The sequence below is a fragment of the Nansenia antarctica genome (genome assembly GCF_963989245.1).
Source record: "Nansenia antarctica genome assembly, chromosome: 1".
Lineage (NCBI taxonomy): Eukaryota > Metazoa > Chordata > Actinopteri > Argentiniformes > Microstomatidae > Nansenia > Nansenia antarctica.
Genome location: NC_137674.1, coordinates 36,891,057 through 36,911,909, shown reverse-complemented (window position 1 = coordinate 36,911,909; position 20,853 = coordinate 36,891,057). Strand labels below are relative to the sequence as shown.

Below are 20,853 nucleotides of genomic sequence, written 5' to 3'. Positions count from 1 at the left end.
CCCACTTTGGGGAGTGGACATAAAAATATGGGTTGGGTCGGGTTGGATGACCGCGTTGTTTTCTCGCGGTGGCGCATCTCGCAGCAGCAGCATCCTTTGTATCATGTAGTTGCTGGTGCATGCCGATTGATGGGGAGGAGGAAGATAACGTGTTCAACATTAAGTGGACATATTTTGGAGACGGGGAATGGCATATGCGTGGCGATGGTGTGAAAAGGTGACCGACAGTGATTTCCTTTCTGAAAATGAACATGATTTGTTTTACCTGTAGTGACGGTGGATATGCGATAGGAAGACGCCCAAGACGGAGACATCGCATTTGATTACAGGTATATTGGCTATTGAGGAGTTGCGGAAAATAATATACATTTCACAACCAAGGAATATGTCTAAGCTAAAGCAGTGCGAGGCGGTGAAGGTTGTAGTCCGATGTCGCCCATTCAACAAAAAAGAAGAGATGACGGGCAGTGAAAACATCTTGGAGGTGAATGTTAAACTGGGGCAGATCACTATTCGGAATCCGAAGGTACCACCTGAGGAGCTAATGAAAATATTCACATTTGATTCTGTCTATGACTCGGACTCAAAACAGAGCGACATATATGACGATACAGTGAGACCCCTCGTAGACTCCGTGTTGCTTGGTTTCAACGGGACGATATTTGCCTATGGGCAAACTGGTACAGGTAAAACATTCACAATGGAAGGCATGTCTATCGACCCTGCGAAAAGAGGAATTATTCCAACTTCATTTAATCATATTTTCACACAAATATCCAGATCTCAGAATCAAAAATACTTAGTCAGAGCATCCTACCTAGAGATCTATCAGGAGGAAATCCGAGATCTCTTGTGTAAAGACAACAACAAGAAATTGGAACTCAAAGAAAACCCAGACTCTGGGGTGTATGTCAAAGACCTGTTCTCAGTTGTTACCAAAAATGTCACTGAGCTTGAACATGTGATGAACATAGGCACCCAATCCAGGGCTGTGGGGTTCACCAATATGAATGAGCGCAGCTCCAGGTCTCATGCCATATTTGTCATCACAGTGGAGTGCAGTGAAACAGGTGCAGATGGTGAGGATCACATCCGTGTTGGCAAGCTGAACATGGTTGACCTGGCTGGCAGTGAGCGCCAGAGCAAGACAGGAGCTAAAGGTAAGCGACTGAAGGAAGCTGCTAAAATCAACCTGTCACTCTCTGCACTGGGCAATGTTATTTCAGCCCTGGTGGATGGAAAGAGCACCCATGTCCCATACAGGGACTCTAAACTGACCCGCTTGCTCCAGGATTCCTTGGGGGGCAATGCAAAAACTGTCATGGTGGCTACTCTGGGACCAGCATCCAATAACTATGAAGAATCCATAACAACACTGAGGTACGCCAACAGAGCCAAAAACATTAAGAACAAGCCCAAGATTAATGAAGATCCCAAAGATGCTCTGCTGAGGGAGTTCCAGGAGGAAATAGCCCGTTTGAAGGCCCAGCTTGAGGAGCGGATGCTATCAAAGGAAAGGCGAAGGATTAGGCGGGATAGTAGAAGACTGAGTAAAAGTATTTTTGAAGTGGAGGAGGCCCTCAGAGAAAGGGACATGGAGGAGGAAAGGCTGTGGAAGGCTATAGAAGACGAGCGGAATGCTGAACTCTTAATGAAGGAGGTTGGGGAAAGCCCAAAGGTTGTAAACAGGGCTGACGTTAGCCTCGGGGCCATAGAGAAGATGAAGCCAGTGGGTGAAAAGGAAAAGATGGTGGAGGATGGGCTGAGGGATCAGGAGGCTATGGAAAAGATCATTGAGAAATTTAAGGTGATGACAATCTACTTTTCTTTCATTTGTTTCTGTATATTACACAGACCTAATTATAATATATAGAGAATATTTTGGAGAGAGTTTTTATGATAAAAGTCATTTGAAGTGTTACAAATAATCCGCATTGTCATCTGTCGTTGACCTCAGACTATGGAGAGTAAACTATTGGTTGGGGGCAAAAACATCATTGACCACACAAACGAGCAGCAGAAAATGCTGGAATTGAAGAGGCAAGAGATTGCAGAGCAGGTGAGAGATGCCAGGACATTCATTTGGTAGATTTGTGGCAAAAATACAAGTGGCTGAAATGGTAACAACTCTGGAATATATAATAGTTCTGAAAAGTTTGAGAATTTGTTCCATAGCCTTTCTCAATGTGCATGCATGTTTGTACACTGACTGTGTTGACACTCTCAGATTAGACGGGAGAGAGAAATAGTGCAGCAGGTGCTGGTCCAGGATGAGGAGACAGGAGAGCTGAGAGAGACCTTCTCCTCCCTGCAGCAGGAAGTGGATCTCAAGACCAAGAAGCTAAAGCGGGTAGGATGATTCACAGAGGTGACTCACCAGCCCCACCCCATCTCTACATCAATCACAGATCATTACATTTCTCCCAATGTTTGATCTTGATCTTGTAATCTGAGAAAACTCAAAACTCTGGACAGACTGAGGGAATTGTTCAACTGAATTGTATTACTTAGAGACACTTTGTTTTTAGATTATTTGTTTTTAATTATTGTCATGTCCAAGATGTTAATCATAATTTCCTCCATATCAATACAGTTGTATGCCAAGTTGCAGTTAGTGAAGGCTGAGATTGGAGACGTCATTGATGAACACGTCGTAACCAGACAGGAGCTTGAGCAGACACAGAATGAACTTACCAGAGAACTTAAGTTCAAGTGAGCACACACACACACACACACACACACACACACACACACACACACACACACACACACACACACACATGTTATGTGACTCATGTAACACCTCCCCTTATGTGTGCATTTCTCCCTGGATCTGCTAACTCTGTTCATTTTACATCATAATTATCACCATGTGTTACCCTTTGTAGGTATCTCTTGATTGAGAATTTTATACCTCCTGAAGAAAAGAACAAGATCATGAACAGGCTGCACTTTGACAGTGAGGAAGACCAGTGGAGATTTCTACCCTTTATTCCTTCAGAATGGTACGTTTCTCAAAATACTATGAACATAAACTACTTTTTGTGCATCACAATAGTATTACATAGTAATTACTCATTATGACTATACTCAGAGCCATGCTCTGATAAGTATAGTATATACTATACTATACTTTTCCTTCATCAACATTCTTACTAGCTCTTATTTATCTTAAACGAATCCTTCCTCTCATATGTCTTGTTCTAGTAAATCCGCTCAGGTGAAGAAAAGGCCCACGTCAGTTGTCGGCCACAAGCGACCAATCAGCCAATATGCACAGATGGCCGCAGCAACAGGAGCTCCAGCTAGATACCGGGTTGGTGCAAGAAAAAAATGTCTAAGGTTGAAATGTTGTGCTGATTTAAAAAATGTCCCTTGTGCTATGTTTTTGAAAAAAATACAATACTGTACTGTTCATACTGTACCGGTTAGTGCCAAGAAGCAGTTTAAAACATTTTCGTATAATCAATTGCATTAAATACTTTCTATTCTTTATCTCACATACATACTGTACATGTTCTTTATCATAATCCCTCTCTTGTCCAATCCCTTGTTATTCCTACAGGCTGAGAATGTAATGCTATTGGAGTTAGATATGACCCCACCAACCATGTTCACCCTGAACCTTAATGGAGCACATTTGGAGCGAGCGTTCTCCCCAAGGCCAATGCGGGACTTGCTTGCAAATGTTCCCTTCAGAGAGTGGACTACTGCTTCGCGGGTCAGGAAGTCCAGATCCTGGTGAGTGTCCTGCAGAGGAGTTACTATGTAGAGAATCAGAGTTGACTGTTTCACTGGTTTGTCCTAATGTACCTACTTTTCTAATAAATAGCTGGATTTGTAAAGGAAAAATGTATGATAAAACAAATGTTTGGGAAATCTGACACGTTTGACACAAAAATAGAACCATCATAGAACATCAAATGCAAAATATAAGTGTCACTGCATTTACATTTTACATTTTAGACATTTAGCAGAGGCCTTTATCGAAAGCGACTAGCAACAAGTACATTTGCAAGTAAATGAATCATCTATACATCAGTCATGATAAGAAAAACAAATCTATGCTAGGACCAGGGGCCATTGGCAGTCACAATGCGAGAAGAACAGAAGAGAAATTGCATTATAACTATTGGTCTACAGTCACTTTAAACTGTTGTCAAGACCTTTCAAGAACTGAACATTGAGATATGTCACTGGTCACTGGTTTGTGATCTAATGACATTGTAGTAACATAGTCATTACTATGTTGTTACTGCACTCCTGTTTTTGAGTCATTGGTTGCTCCAATAGAACATGATACAGGTTATTGATAAGATGAATCACACTGGCTATTTTCCTACAGGTATCAGGCATCAGCATCACCCCACATCTCATCCTCTTCATCATCCAGCTCTCTGACATCAGGGTCACAGTGCCTCCCTCACCCCCGGAGACCGGCATCTGCAGTCTTCCATCCATTAGGAGAGACAAGCCCTTGAGCTGTACAACATTCCAAATGTCTCATCATTTCTCCCCTTTTGCTGTACTACATGCAATCAATCACAATGTATATTGTATTTCACTGTAGCTAAAATATATGCAAGCTTTTGTTGAAAACAATGTTGCAAAGCTGAGCTCTTCATGATTTGATATTTTCATAATCATATGCTTGTGCAGGTGACACATTGAGCTGTGTGCTGAAACATCTGAATAAACAGTAGCTGATAATTTAGTGCCTCCAATTTTGTAACAGATTTGTAACAAATGTTGTATCAGAGAGCCTGGGGATTACCTGAGACATAGCCATGCTCTGATAATGAATAATAATAATCAAAAAACAATAATCAAAAACAACAACAACCCAAGTAGTTTACTTCACTGTTAGGGGTCTATAAATCATCATTTCTAGCGTGACTTTCGCCAATTAAACAATATCACACGAGAGGGAGTGTGTTATACTGAATATCAGCACGGCTGTGATTCGGTCGTAGGTACGAGGCCGCAGGCCGAGCTGATTATTCAGTATATCAGAGGAGTGATACATATAGTTAAAAGTCCCAGTGCTGTTATACTGTATATCAGCACTCATGGAAATAGCCTCTTGTCCAATCAAATTACCTGGTCGGAACTAACTGTTGTATAATGAACGGTATTATTATTCAATCTTACATGATGATACTGGTAAAAGTAGTGTATTCAATCTAGTAGTTCTATAGTGTGTATGTGTGTTCAGACTGGTCTCTGCCGTGACAGCTGTCAGTTGTACAGTAAGATGACGTTTCTCTCCGGGTCACGTGACACTCCTTACAGTAGGAGCCCAGTATGGCAGAGGCGGTGGGTCTCGCGCGGTAACTAAAGGAACATTTCAACATAACAGAAACACTGTCAAATTCAACACTATTCCGCACAAGACCGCAGCGATGAGGGAGAGGCAGAAGAAGAGGAAGGGGAGGACATGGGCAGAAGCAGCGAAAACGGTATTATTCCTGCTCGTTCATCAACGGTTGTTGGGCTTGTTTTCACTTGTACAACTGTGTTTATGAGTTCATGACCCGCTGGTGCTGCAGACGAAATGTTGCGTATGCAACGCGAGGCCTGGTTGTCGGCAAAGCCATGGAAGTCCATTATAAGATTAACTAGACATTGTTGTGTCTTCGTTTAGAGCAAACCGCTATGAATATCCTAATGTAGCTCGCGCTTGCGTTGAAGTTTTAAAACCAGCCAAGAAATGGTAGACTGTAGTAGTGATAGGATTGTTGTTTAGACCGCAGCGCAGACGTATCAATGCGCATGACATGTCTGTGTTCCGTCTAAAGTAAACACCCCAAACAGCTAGCCTAGCCACCTAGCTGGACTAGCGTCACATAGAGCTAGACAGCAGGCTTACTAGCTTTGATCAAGTAATAAAATACGTTGAAACGTTCATGTTGTCTCTCTTATCGGTCCTGTCCATAGACACAAACCAGAAAGCTGCTAGAACTATCACACCAGAGTCGCAAACCAGCTGGCTTTTGCTAGCTAACTTAATAGCTAGCTGGTTGTCAGTGTCAGTCAGGTTAGGCGAAGGCACACTTTATACCTTATGGCTTTATGTTATTGTATGGTAGCTAGCTCATCTACAGAGTATAAAACATAAGCATACTAATGATGGTGTGATCATGGTCTTGCTCTTAGACATACACACACATGATGCACAAGGAAGTACATCATGCTAGTGAAATGATTGCAGTATACCAGAGGTTTCATTTCATTTCATTCTGGCCAATACACAATTTCATTGTTGAATTCACAGAGTTGTGAGCAGGCAGGACATACAAAACACAATTTACAACAGCAATCAAACTTTTGTATGGGTGGAATTATGCCACTATTGTCTTTAGATATTGCTTTATATTAAAAATAAAAAATAAAAAAAAATATGTATATGTATTCTTTCAGGTGTTGGAGAAGTACCCCAACACACCCATGAGCCACAAAGAGATCTTGCAGGTGATCCAAAGAGAGAGACTGAAAGAAATAAGGTAAATAGTGCCTCTCTGCTGTCTGAGGTCAGTGATCAAACCAAAGGCCTTTTCTGAGATTGCCTAGCCCCACAGGATCCTACTCGGTCCTAACATGTTTATAAAGAGCAATGCCTATTTCTCTCTCTGAATGAATTCCCACCAAGCTTTCGTTTTACTTTTTACTTAGTGGTGATTATTACATTCACATAATTCTAATAATTTTATTTCTTTTTTTTGTTTCATTGTCACTGTTGACATCCAGAAGGTAAGAAAAAGCTAGTCCCCCCCCTCCCTTAATAAACTCACCGCAATATAGTTTTGTTTGGTTTTACCTTGCATGTTATTAACATGTCCTTACAAATTGCATGTTAGGCATTACAAACAGCACAGGCTAATCATTTTAGAAGTAACTTAGGCCTATATATTTAGAGTACCAAGAGTACATCACAATGAATTGTAACATATATTTACAAGTTTTCACTTTTGGATCCCCTAAGCCCTAGACCTTTTTGTTAACAAAGATAATTAAAAGTTAATAAACATTGCCTTGGTGTTGCAGTGTTTATAGTTGACAACAACATACTTGACAACAAGCCATCCAGTTAATGAACCTTATTTTAATTGAGCTGGATTGATTCAGTCATTTTCAAATGTGGCTGTCAATGCATGTTTCATTTACCCTACCAATTCAAAATAAACAATGCATTGGCCCTAGCTATTTTAAATCTTCTTTGAGAAAAGGTTTCATTGAGTATTTACCTGTGTTGTTTTAGGCAATCTCTCCTTATGTGCAATGACATTTTCCCCAAATACAGGAACAGACTGTATTCCCCTCCATCAGCTGACTGCTTCATTTGGGCTCTGAGTATTATAATCAGCTTTACTCTCCTGTGTCATCTAGTGGAACCTCCCCGCTGGCGTGTCTCAACGCAATGCTCCACACTAACTCCCGTGGTGAAGAGGGGATCTTCTACAAAGTTCCCGGCCGAATGGGGGTCTACACATTGAAAGTTAGTTTCTGTGAATAAAGCAGCTTAGCCTACTTCTCATTCAAGAGGGAGATTCATAACAAATGTGTTATTATTGTAAGGGCATTCATGTTCACTCATATTAATTATTTGTCTGCAGTTTGAAGCTGTTGGACATTATGTCTGCTCATTACACCACTCTTGAAAAACCCTGAAATGTTATTGAATGAATGTGAGATAGATTTTCCAGATATATACCGACCCACATACCTCCCTAGGGAGTTTAACGCGGTGCTAATAACATGTGTGTATATAGCGCCTAGCGCAGACAGCAGAGTAGCATTGGCGCGACTATATGAAGTCATCAGTAGCCAACAAAGCACTGATCCACAGGCTATTCACATCATAGCGGGGGACTTCAATCATGTCGACCTGAAGGCAGTACTACCCAAGTTCTATCAGCATGTGAAATGTGCAACGAGAGGAGAAAAAACACTGGATAAGGTATACACCAACATCAAACGTGCTTACAAGGCTAGTCCGCTAGCTCATCTAGGCATGTCTGACCATGTGTCAATCCTCCTGATTCCTGCATACACTACAATGGGGAAAAGTGCTCCCATCACCACTAAGACTGTCAGAACCTGGCCAGAAGGGTCCGCTCCACTGCAGATCTGCCTAAATGACACCCTATGGCAGGAATATGAGCATGAGGACCTGGAACAGTACACGTCGTCGGTTCTGAACCACATAGTGAACTGCACCAACTCAGTCACTGTGGACAAACGGGTCCGGGTCTACCCCAACACGAAGCCATGGATGACTGGGAAGGTCCAAAAACTGATCAACGAGAGGGACAACGCCTTCTTCGCAGGGAAGAGCACACCGCTGTACAGCTCCACCAGGGCCAACCTAAAGCGCGGCATCAAAGCGGCCAAGGCAGAGCACAGAGAGAAGATTGAGGAATGCCTCCTGAGCAACGACTCCAGGCGGATGTGGCAGGGGGTTCAGCAGATGACAAACTTCAGAGCCAACAGGCTCACAGCCGCAGAGGACGACCCCCTGCTGGCGGGAAAGCTGAACACCTTCTACGCCCGGTTCGACGAGGGGCGAACGGAGGTAACCGCAACACAAACACCACTCTCTCCAGCTCTCAGCAGCCTCACCCTCACAGAGCATGAAGTGAGACGCGTACTGAAGGCGGTGGACCCCAGGAAAGCCTCGGGGCCGGATGGCGTCCTGGGACGGGTGCTGAGAGACTGCGCCGACCAGCTGGCCGGGGTTTTCACCAACATCTTTAACCAGTCCCTGTCCCAGGCCACCGTCCCACCCTGCCTGAAAACCTCAACTATCATCCCAGTCCCGAAGAAAAGCACGGTGAGCTGCCTAAACGACTACCGCCCGGTGGCACTCACACCAATCATCATGAAGTGCTTCGAGAAACTAGTCCGGGCCCACATACTCACACGCCTCCCGCCCAACCTGGATCCATACCAGTTCGCCTACAGAGCCCACAGGTCCACAGAGGACGCCATCGCGACGACTCTCCACGCCACTCTATCCCACCTGGAGAGGGGAAACAGCTACGCGAGACTGCTCTTCGTGGACTTCAGCTCCGCCTTCAACACCATCCTTCCAGACAGGCTAGTGACCAAACTACTAGACCTGGGTCTATCACACTCTATATGTGCGTGGATCAAGGACTTCCTGACCGACCGCCCCCAGAGGGTGCGGGTGGGCCCCCACACCTCCACAGCCCTCAGCCTCAGCACTGGGTCCCCCCAGGGCTGCGTGCTAAGCCCCATCCTCTACAACCTCTACACCCACGACTTCACCCCCGTCCACCCCAGCAACTACATCGTAAAGTTTGCAGACGACACCACCGTGGTGGGATGTATCTCGGGGGGGGACGAGGCGGCGTACAGGGATGAGGTAGAGCAACTGAGCAAGCTGTGCAAGGTTAACAACCTGCTGCTAAACAAGTCAAAGACCCAGGAATTCATCGTAGACTTCAGGAGGAAAAAGTCCGAGATCCAGCCCCTGCTCATCGACGGAGAGAGCGTGGAGAGAGTCTCAACCCTCCGATTCCTGGGACATCACATGCGGGATGACCTGGCCTGGAAGGACAACACAAAAGGCACCATCAAGAGGGCACAACAGCGGCTATACACCCTGAGATGCCTCAGGAAAGAACACAACAAGCAGGAGATACTGGTGGCCTTCTACCGCGGCGCAGTGGAGAGCATCCTCACCTACGGCATCTGCAACTGGTTCTACAGCTGCACAACAGCGGAGAGAAACGCGCTACAGAGAGTCGTGAGAACAGCACAGAAGATCACCGGCGCCCCCCTCCCCTCTCTGGAAGAGCTGTACAACACACGCTGTCTCAGGAAGGCCTCCAAGATCTCCAGGGACCCGACCCACCCTGGGCACGTACACTTTATCAGGCTGCCCTCGAAAAGGAGGTACAGGACCCCGGCCGCTAAGACAAACAGACTGAAGAACTGCTTCTACCACAGGGCCGTCAAGGCCCTGAACACAGCAAAGGCCTAAGTTCTGGGCCCAGGACAGTCTGGACGGATTGTATGGCAGCTAGTGCTGAGGCACAAACATGTACATTTCAAGCCTGCAAACTGTGACACTTTAAATAACGTGAAAAAATACTTTTGTGCAATATGACAACCCTAGTTGACTATCTGTGCAGTATAGTACAGTGGATTGTGTACATAGCCTTTATTTATGTAAACCAGCTCCTTACCTTCTTGTGATTTTATTCTTTTTCTAAAAGTGTTTTTTGTTTTTCCCTTTCCTAACACCAGGGGAGCCACCCCTCCTAAATTTCGTTGTTTGGTACCTGTACTGTAGCAATGACAATAAAGTCCATTCATTCATTCATTCATTCATATATGCTATGAAACATTTTACTCCTAGCACCACATTGTCAAAATGATTAGATGTCAAAAACATTTATGAAAAACTCTTCCTCACTCTTTGTTATTATCGTTGTGCAATGTCTTTCCCACAGTTTATCAAATCAATTACAAGGCTGTTTTGGGTGGCATCAAAAGTAGGGCAAAGTTGAACAGAGGGACTTTCTAACAATGGGATGATCACACAAAGCATCGTTCATTGCATTCATTCAGTTCTGGAAGTTAGAAATCATTCAAAGTTGTGGATGTTACAGATGTTGTAAGTGTTTATATTCTTTGTTTGTCATAGAAGGACATCTCAGATGTGGTGAAAGAGCTGTCTGAGGAGGGGTCTGAGGACAGCAGTGACAACTTCTCAGACTCCAGAACCACAGAAAACAACAACGCCAATAGCCAGGACGGCAGGAGGGGAAGGTGGAGGAGGAGAGGTACGTCACTAACAGTGTCATTGTCACACATTTTGTGTGTGCACTTGCTTGTAAATATATGTAAAAAAAATATAATAATAATGATATATATATATATATATATATGTATGTCCATTGGTTAAGCATTCTAATACAATAATACAAGACAGTTGAATGTGTGGAATATTTTGAATAACATTCCAATTACGTTTAAGCTTTTAGACACTCATTGTTTGTCATTGTCAGTTGAACATTTAGCCTAAGCAACTGTTAAACAGGAAATCATGATCTGTGACCACTTCCTCATAATGCATCATATGCATAAGTCGAGGAACCGTTGAACAAATAACCTTGCTTCAGAACACCAGGAAATAATAGTTTTTTTTCTGTTTTTATTGCCAATTGCTTTTATTATCAATGCAAACTTAGAGATCAGAGCAAATGCCAAAAAAACTACCAAAAAGAGACAAGTCAGAGGGGTGCAACTACGGTGAGTTAGAAAAGATAGATATAAGCCTTGTAGGGACAAGGAAATAATCAGCAGTTAAGTTGTTTCGCAATATTGTAGATGGAGTACAGCATTACAGTGTTACAGCTACGTTAATTTTTTCCATGGTACAGTGTGTCTGTTTTGGACAGTGACAAATGAGATTTGTGTTTGTGTGTATTGACCTCAGTCTGATGGTCGCTGTGTTGTATTCTACAGTGCCGTCAAAGCTGCAGTCACAGCCCTCGTCTCCCCAGCCACGCTGTTCATCTCCCTCTGTTCCTCCCAGCAAGCTCATCTCCCCTTCACAGAAGCACAGCAAGAAAGCCCTCAAACAGGTATAGGACTGATGCACGGTTCTGACTTGCTGGTTAAGAACAGCTGTGGACCTGTTTCTACAGAACCTGACTGTCTGAACTGTATGTCATCATGCTATCTTTTAGTTTGTGTTTAATAGATGAATATGGAATTCATATTTTGCTTTTGTGTCTTTTTGTTTGTGTTTCTCTAGTGTACACCCTGTTTAAATTGAATGATGACACAACTTCCATTGTGTTCATTGTGCTTGTTATATTGATGTTACTATGACTATAATTTATTGTACATGTTGTTCCAAGTTCAAACACAATGGGGTGTCAGAGGGGAAATGCCTTTCGCTAGTTTTATTAATGTTCTCACAACTCTCAACATTTTCCTATTGGCCGCTCCTCACCTTTTGTGTTCCATGTAATTAGATTTCACTTGATTGCACAGATCCTAATGTATTCCATCTGCATCTCTGTGGAATTTTCAGCTGTGCAAGACCACTTTTATTGGTTTATTAGGCAAAAGGAACTCTAGGCAGATGAAGATTTGGCTTTGGGTGAGGCATAGAGTAGTAGACAGTATGTGTATTTTCCATCTGCGTCTGATGTTCAATAGTCAAGGCACGGCTAAAAGAAAGAAAAGCAGTGAATGCATTGCACTTGAATACCTACATTTCTTGTGTGGTATAAATTCAGTCGCCTGTTGGATTGCAAGATTGTCAGTTGGATTGCAAGATTGTCAGATAATAATTCAGCAATAACACATTTTTAAATGGTGATGATTCTCGACTAAATCATAGTATTAACCCAACATTTGAGGTATAGCATGGCGATGGTAAATAACCATGTAATTTCTTTCCTCATTCTCCACGTTGTCTCACAGGCCCTGAAGCAGCAGCAGCAGAGAAACCAGCGCAGACAGGGTGGAATGCCCACCACCTCCAGCCCCAGACTGCTCCTCAAGACAGTCAAAGACATGACCGACAACATCGCCACAAAGGCCGGTAGGTGGCGACTTACAGGAAACATGAATCATCTCTATCAATGACATCATCACACATTCTTTCACAACATGTTCTTTATCCACTAAGCAGTGTGGCAACTATATACACAAACACAGTTTACCGTATGTAGCTATTTTTAGTATTAAAGTAAAAAGACAGGGACTTATTAACTATAAAAGGCAATAGAAGGCACATACCGTATATCATCATATAAACAAGATTTATCGTCATATCAGGATCATGGGAACTGAAACAGTCAGAATGCTGCCCTGCCAGTCCTCAGAACTCCACCTCCAGTTCCTCTTCTTCTGTCAAAACAGAGCCCTGTCACACTGCCAGCACCAGGAAGATGTCCCAGAGGTCCAGTCGACTTAGTGCGCGTAAGTAAACCTATGGAGGTCATCCATGCCATTTAGATACAGTGATGTACAGTATGTCAGTGTCTGTATATCCTCTGCTGTTCTGTGTTGTAGGGCAACTGAAGCGTAACAAGTGTGCAGAAATTGATGTGGAGACTCCAGACTCCATCCTGGTCAACACCAATTTGCGGGCCCTCATCAACAAGCACACCTTCTCTGTCCTGCCCCCAGAGTGCCAACAGAGACTTCTTAAACTGCTGCCTGAAGTAGACCAGCAGGTAGGCCTGGATTGCTAAACACACTTCAGTGGCTGGAGGTGCACAGTACACTCATGGGGTAGACAGTTTGTAGCCAACTCACCTGATAATATAATATAATAATAATATAATATATCATACTTACACATCATACTATCTAGTGTATTTACACAGTATACTGTATATTGTATTTACACATTATACTGTGTAATGTATATAATATTGTATATTGTATTTACACATTATACCGTATACACACATTATACCGTCTAATGTATTTACACATCATATTGTATATTGTATTTACACATTATACCGTATATACACATTATACTGTATAATGTATTTACTGGTTTCAGCAAGAGAGCTGTCATGATTATACATAATACAGTACGATTTTTTTTTTTTGATGATGATGCTGATGATGGTTATGGACAACATGTGTTTCCTCCTACACACAGGCCTGTATGGATGGGCTTCTGAAGGTCACCAGCTCTGCCTTGAACAATGAGTTCTTCACCTCTGCAGCACAATCCTGGAAAGAGAGACTGGCAGAAGGTCAGTGACTGCTTTAAAGACATGCATATTTAAAAAAAGTGACACAATTTTGATTATCTTGTTTTCATGTTCTCAAAACCTCTTCACAGGTGAATTCACTCCTGAGCTGCAACTAAGAATGCGACAGGAGATTGAGAAGGAGAAGAAGGTGGAGCATTGGAAGGAAAGCTTCTTTGAGAGTTACTATGGTGAAAAGTAAGTCAATTTGGGGCCTGGAATTCCACCATTAATCCACCATTTATGAAAAAAGCAGTTATTGTCATATTATTTTCTAGCCTAACAGCTGGAGATTTTGTGTGTAATGCAAGCTAATATAGAAATGTATTCAACAATGGTATCTGCCCCCCCCCCCCCCTCTCTCTCTCTCTCCTTCCTTATGTTTTTTTCTACATAGTTCTGGACTCAGCTATGAGGAATCTAAAGAGCTGACAGAGGCTGATTTAAGTCGGGAGCCATCCAGACTCCAGCCTCCTCTACAGACAGGCCCCGCTGTCCCAGCACTGAAAGATCCCAAGGTCACTGAAGACAGCTGCCAGATTGGTGCTATAACGAGGAGGCAGAGATTATTACTACCCAAAGAGCCTCCTAAACCAGAGCCCGTCCCAGAAAAACAACCAGTCCCATCGGTGGTCCCAGAGAAGACACAGATACCCGAGTCCATTGAACACAAGACTCCCTGCACAGCTCCATCACCAGTGACACCACCTGTTGAAAGACCGGAAAAGGAGAAGGAGGACGTCCCATCAGTGACTCCACCTGTTGTGAGACCGGAAAAGGAGAAGGAGGACGTCCCATCAGTGACTCCACCTGTTGTGAGACCGGAGGAGGAGAAGGAGGACGTGCCAAGAGCGACTCCACTTGAAGAGAGACCGGAGGAGGAGAAGGAGGACGTGCCAAGAGCGACTCCACTTGAAGAGAGACCGGAGGAGGAGAAGGAGGAAGTCCCAGCAGAGACTCCACCTGAAGAGGAGCAAAAGGAGCAGGAGACGGAAGACAGGTCTGAAATGTCCCAGGCCCCTGCCTGGGAGAGCACTCCAGAAGCCTGCCCCCAGGACAGACCTGCTGCGTCTGTGGACAAGCCCAGTGGGGAGGGGGAAGATGGTGATGTTGCACCAGAGGGAGGAGTCCCTGTCGACCCAGTGTCCACTGCATCTCCAGAGCCGTTGAAAAGGAAGTCTTCCAGTGACCAGGAAGTGGAGCTGACTCCAGAGAAGAGACCCCGCATCTCTCAACCAGCATCACCTGTGTCAACCTCTCCAACAGATAGAGAGAGAGCAACAGAAGCCCAGAGAGTACCACCACTTAAGGTAAACCTGTCCAGTCAGTGTTTATGTATGTGACAGCAGCGGGAACAAGTAAACCAATCAACCAATCAAAATATTCAGACTTTTATTCAGACTTTTTTATTCAGACTTTTAACGTTGAATAAATGTCAACGTTGTTGAAAATCAATGACACACTCACTAGTCAAGCCAAAATATTGCAATGCAACGGATTCAGTGAGTAATCCCCACTACTACCTAGTTAACTATGACACTACTTTACGTTAGCACACTCACAAAACAATCTGTGTTAGTTGACAAGCAAGTGTGTCATTGATTTATTGACATTTTTCTAAATAAAAGTCAGAACATTTGGTCAGTTGCCGACTTGTGCATGCTTTCACCAGCTGCTGTCACATATTGTTTCTTAATGTGTACACAGCTATCATATTTCTGATTTAATGTGTGAAGTTTTACATCTAACACATCACTGTTAGGGCTTTCACACCGGCATAGAACCGTGCCGGTTCGCGTTCGCGTTCGGAAACCTCCGAACGTTGGTGCTGTCTGGCGAACGAGCCCGCGTTCATACCAGTGTAACCAGAACCATCCGCGTCATCAACGCTGGGTGATGAAGGGGCGGGATAAACAAACATTTCACTGGAAAAGAGGATAATATCTTCCACTACAGTATCTGAAATAAACACAATTTTCTGTGAAACAAAAAACAAAAGACACTTTCTATATGCGTTCTTTTACTAATCAGCTGCTCCGTTACTGGAATAGAAATGGCTTACGAAGTTCGCGTTCGCGCATGTCTGCGCGCGTGTGCGTGTGTGTGTTTGCTGAGCATGTGAGGAAGATAGAGAGAATAATGACACTTTTGATATTGTTTTTGATCACTAATGATTAGATTTAGATTAGATTACATTTTGTCTACTTCCTCCTTGCTGTCTCTGCAGCCTAGAATATGACACACCCACTGACGACGTGACTGTTCTACGTTTTGGTTCACGCTTGAGAACCACTATTTTTTGGTGCCCGCTGCGAACCAACTTTTCAGGTTCCGAACCAATTGAGCTTCGGTCTGAACGCGCCGGCCGGTTCCAGACTTGGTTCGCGAACGCGAACCGGCACGGTTCTTTGCCGGTGTGAAAGCCCTATGTGTGTTCCCCATAACTAAAACATGCTCTCTTGTTACTTTAAAGATTCCTGTGTCGCGGATCCTACCTCCTACTCCTGCATCTCCAAGCCCAAGTCCGGTCTCACCCAGGACCCCCCTCCCCGTCCCACTCAGCAGTCCTGGCCGCCCTGGAGCTCGCACTCTGGCTGACATCAAAGCTAAAGCTCATCTAGCCAGGGCCCAGCGCGCAGCAGCAGCCGCAGCTGCCGTCTCGTCCTCATCTAAAGGAGCAATACCCGGCCCGGGGCCAGGAGGGGGCAGTGGAGAGCAGGTACGACCTCCTCCCCATACTGGACCCTCCACTCACAGTTCAACACAGCCACAGTCAGTGACGAGGCTGCCAGCCAACAGCACCAGCAATCAGTCTACCACACCAGCCACCCGATCCTCAGGTTCCTCCCAGCAGCTTGACCTCAGCCAGTCTCACACCTCACACACCACCAGCAGAGCCATCTTCCCTTATGACAAACAGCGAGGCTGCTCAGCTGGCAATATGAAAACAGGTTCTCTGATAGACCCTCAGCACATTCAGAAGTTGTCAAACCCATCCGTTTTGCGTTCAACTCCCCAGCCAACTGCCAACTCTTCTGCCTCTTCTTTGTTCGGTCTGGGGGTATCTGGAGGCTCTATGGCCAGGGTCAGCTCTGTGATCCCTGCCAACAACCCCCTCGTCACTTCACTCCTCCAGGGAAAAGATTTCCCCATCGAGCAGATCCTCCCAAAGCCACCGGCCAAGGCGGAGGTCACCCCCACCAACGATAAAGGGAAAAGGTCACACAGGTCAAGCAGTGACGGCCAGCACTTTGCTGCTGGAGAACAGCAGATCCCTAACCAGTCCACTCTGCGTATTTTCACAGAGTTCACACGTCATCAAAGGGAAATGCCTGACAAGGACACCCAGGAGCAGATCTTACAGGCTTTGATGCAGAGGGCCCAACAGACCCAGCCTTATGGGGTCCTGGGATCTCAACCCCCCCAGTATGCAGGCCTTCAGCTGGGCCACTCTGAGGAGTGTCAGGGCAGCTCCAGGTTCTCTGTGGCTTTCCCTGGACGTAAGAGGACGCCCAGGCCTGCTATGACTGGCCACTACCTCCTCAATGTCTCCACATACGGGCGAGGGTCCGAGAGCAGCAAACGATCCCACCTCACTGCCATCGCCAACACCCCTCTGGCAACCCTGAAGAGGGAGCACGCAGAGGGTGAGGAAGTGGCTAACGAAGGGGAGGACCCGATGGGGAAACCTCCCTCGAACCCTCCTGGGGTTAAAGTGGAGCAGCAAGGCTACGCAATCACAAAACCAGATGAAACTTTGCGCTTTCAGCACTGCTCCAGGATCAAGTCTGAGTCAGTGGACAGCGCAGCCAGCACAGACAACAACGGCACTTCTCCAAGAGCCAAAGAAATCAGCCCGTTCGCTCCATCACACAGGAGGCACCTCGAACTCTGCAATAGTAAACAGGGGAATACAGAGCCATATTGTATATCACCCCACGTGGGGATGGACTCCAGTCACCAGTGTCCGCCTGCCTTTCAAACCCAGAGAACGCTAGATAATCAGGAATCAGTGGTGGGGTCGTGCTACGGCGGCACCATCAGCATGTCTGTACCTCATGCTCTGAACAACAGTGCTTCAGGCGTCGGATCCTCCCCCTCTGTATCAGGTGCAGGTGACAGTGGTGGTGGTACGGGGAGTGTGATGTCTTTCTCAGTGACGGTTACCACCATACCGGCCGGCCATTCATTGGACCACAGTAACCAGGGTGAGGCATCGCCAGAGCAGTCGTTTATGGAGGGCTCTGGCATGGAGGACGTCCAGTCTAAATGCTACTGCCGACTGAAGGCTATGATCATGTGCACGGGATGTGGGGCTTTCTGCCATGATGATTGCATTGGCCCTTCAAAACTGTGTGTATCGTGTTTAGTGGTACGATAAAAGTATAATAATAATAATGAGGACAGATTTAGATTTTTTTTTCTTCTCACAATTCAGAATCAGGTCATTCACCATCCATAGAAATCTGTTAACAGGGTGATGCACCACAGCCATACTCTGCCCAAATACACAGTTTGTGGTTGTCAATGGGGAGGCAAGCAATTACACTGGATGATTTGCTAAATGATTTACATGATTTATTGTTTCACCTATTCCATTTGAGAAAGAGTGGTTTGTTTTGTGCAATTCAAGTTGGTGATTTTGATCAATTCAAAGCAAATCAGCACCGTCTTTCAGACTTGAGACAAATGTTGAATTGTTGCAATATTTTGCACTTGGATATGATTATTGTGCTCTATTTTTTTAAAGATTAGAAGAAAGGAAGAAAAAAAATGAATGTGCTATTTTTGTAGAACGTAATGACAATGTTGTTATGTTAAGACTGCCGTTCTTTACTATGGGGATCTAAGTTACAATGTTTTAAGGGAGAAGAAGGGAGATAAAGTGAAAAAATCATTGGTTGCACTTCCCACTTGGGCTTGTGTAAGTGGAGCGGGGGGGAGTATGTACTGATTTATATAGATATTATTTACAGTACTGGACACATTCTTACAGATATAAAAAAGAGAATACTATAATTTCAAATCATACTTTAAATGAGAGAAAATATATCACATTTATAAGAATTGCACATAGCCTATGTTTGAACTAACAGTTGCTGGGCAAAGGACCTGAATGAACCCTATCCCCAGTTAAACATGTAGTGTTCAGCTCTTTTGCTCTAACATAATGTAACATAAAAGCACTTCACCAATGGATATACTGTGCCCTCCGAGGAGCAAGCTGAGGTCTTTACCATTTCAGTCTACGGTCATGTGTGAAGATTACTCAGTCCTTACATAGTGAGCCAACATTGCCTCCTCAAAAAGCCTAGATTTGTAGATATTCTTTCTTGGAAGTGTTTTTTTTTTCATACTTTGATGTCTTGTAAAGTATACAAAACTATGTAAAGTATAGTAAGTATTAGCAGTGATGAACAGTAAAACACTCAAAGAGGAGGAGAGAACGTGACAGTTTTTGTTGTTGTTTCGATTCTTTGCACTGTAAATATTGGCTTTCTTTCAGCTAGATTTAGAGATTCATTTTCAAGCTTAGCTTTATGTACAGTACCGTGCTGAAGCATATCCAACTTCATGTTTAATTACAAAAGGGATATTCTAAATATCTCTTAGAATACTGTTGTGTTAAAACGCTAAATGCTGTACTATCATGAAACCATTTCAATAGGCTTTCAGGTCTACAGTATGAGAGGGAGGTACAATTTACTATAGATTAAACGAACAACATTTGGATGTGCATGCTGATTGCAATTATAAAGTCAAAATGTATCAATCATATTTTGAAATTGTCTGCCTAAAACTGAAGATGGTATGTTTTATAGAAATAATTTCCATCCATGGTAATATGCCAAAGTCACCTTATGAAAACGAAATGATCAGATCTTGTTTTTCCTGTCTGACTAGTTCAACAAAGTAATATATTTTAAGTAATATATTTTAATATAAAAATCTATTTACAAATGATTTTTAGAAAAATAACAGGGTATTTACTAGAATAATATATCGGCTATCCCTTTGTTCAGAGTGGCCACATTATATAGTACAACTTTTGTAACTAAAATCCCCCGGTTTTCTGATTCTGTATGACCCTAGTTTTTTATGGATCTGTACATGACATTTTCCACAGAAGTCTATTCTGGAATGTTTTTACCCTCTGAGGTGTATGCTGTTTTTGATTACTTTGTTCAATTACACATAGGGCATTGATTTGTGTCTTGTACACATATTGTGCTTATTTGGGGAAAAATGCCTGTTAAGAAATATACATTTTGAAGGCACTGTTTGTACTGTAAGTGGTGAGTGGAATGAATCCAGGCCCATGTGTTGTGCGTGCATGTGTGTGCGTATGTGTATGTGTGTGATTGTTTGTATGTGTGTTTAGGGGAGTTTATGTCTTCAATTATAGTCAAGTGACTCAACTATAAAACGTTTTTTCAGGAACTTCATCCATGGCTCTCAGATATTATGGTTTAATATTTTCTGAAGGTATAAAAGAGCCCATTTATTATAATTGAGTGTTAACGTATATGCTACAGTAGTAATGCAAATTTTTGACACTCCTATTTTATGAATTTGATCTCAAAGTAAATTTAAATATTGTCTGTCATAGAAATTTGGTTAACCCAGCATCTGGTCTTGGATTTATGTTGTTGTATAATTGATGATGTTCTATTGACTGATGTGTGACTGTGATGAGTCATGCTGGGGATTTGGTTGCATAAAAAAAACCTTGTAAACAAACACATTAAAAAAGGCAGCTGACATCTCATTGTCAAGTATGAGAGGGTTGAAAATGTTATTCAGCACGCACTCCCCTTTGTCTTTTTATTCTAACTATGATTGGCTTTTTAAAGCAATCGGTTGTGTATACAGTACATTTTAGAGGACTATATATAGCCTAGGATGGAGTTGGTTAGGATTTGTGTTGTGGGCAATCAAAAATGGTTTTGAAATGTCATGTTTGTCATATGAAGCAGGGTTCGGGTCAATTTAAATGTCAGTTCCCTTTATGCACTAAGTGAATTCAAACTTGAATTGACCCCGACCCTGATATGAAGGGTGCATTCCCCTTGCAGTCTGTGTCATTTTTGCTGTT

General features: G+C 43.6%; 2 protein-coding genes across 2 annotated transcripts; both read left to right on the top strand.

Annotated features, from left to right (window-relative positions):
• Positions 1–385: 385 nt before the first annotated feature.
• LOC308149589 (kinesin-like protein KIF3B) lies at positions 386–4,481 on the top strand (the record flags this gene model as incomplete). The annotated part of the gene is made up of 8 exons (XM_080522453.1): positions 386–1,807; positions 1,958–2,059; positions 2,228–2,350; positions 2,594–2,712; positions 2,889–3,005; positions 3,208–3,316; positions 3,566–3,741; positions 4,346–4,481. 8 exons carry the CDS (start codon positions 386–388, stop codon positions 4,479–4,481), a joined length of 2,304 nt encoding a protein of 767 aa, XP_080378579.1.
• Positions 4,482–7,402: 2,921 nt separating this feature from the next.
• asxl2 (ASXL transcriptional regulator 2) lies at positions 7,403–18,335 on the top strand. The gene is made up of 10 exons (XM_080522443.1): positions 7,403–7,495; positions 10,673–10,811; positions 11,497–11,615; positions 12,466–12,586; positions 12,907–12,966; positions 13,060–13,223; positions 13,664–13,760; positions 13,850–13,955; positions 14,155–15,067; positions 16,231–18,335. Exons 1-10 carry the CDS (start codon positions 7,418–7,420, stop codon positions 18,136–18,138), a joined length of 3,705 nt encoding a protein of 1,234 aa, XP_080378569.1. The 5' UTR covers positions 7,403–7,417; the 3' UTR covers positions 18,139–18,335.
• The last annotated feature ends 2,518 nt before the right edge of the window (positions 18,336–20,853 follow it).

Coding starts and splice junctions, on each gene's coding strand:
- asxl2 (XM_080522443.1), top strand. CDS start 7,418: ATGCTCCACACTAACTCCCGTGGTGAAGAGGGGATCTTCTACAAAGTT. Junction 11,616..12,465: donor GCAAGAAAGCCCTCAAACAG/GTATAGGACTGA, acceptor GTTGTCTCACAG/GCCCTGAAGCAGCAGCAGCA. Junction 13,224..13,663: donor TGCCTGAAGTAGACCAGCAG/GTAGGCCTGGAT, acceptor TCCTACACACAG/GCCTGTATGGATGGGCTTCT.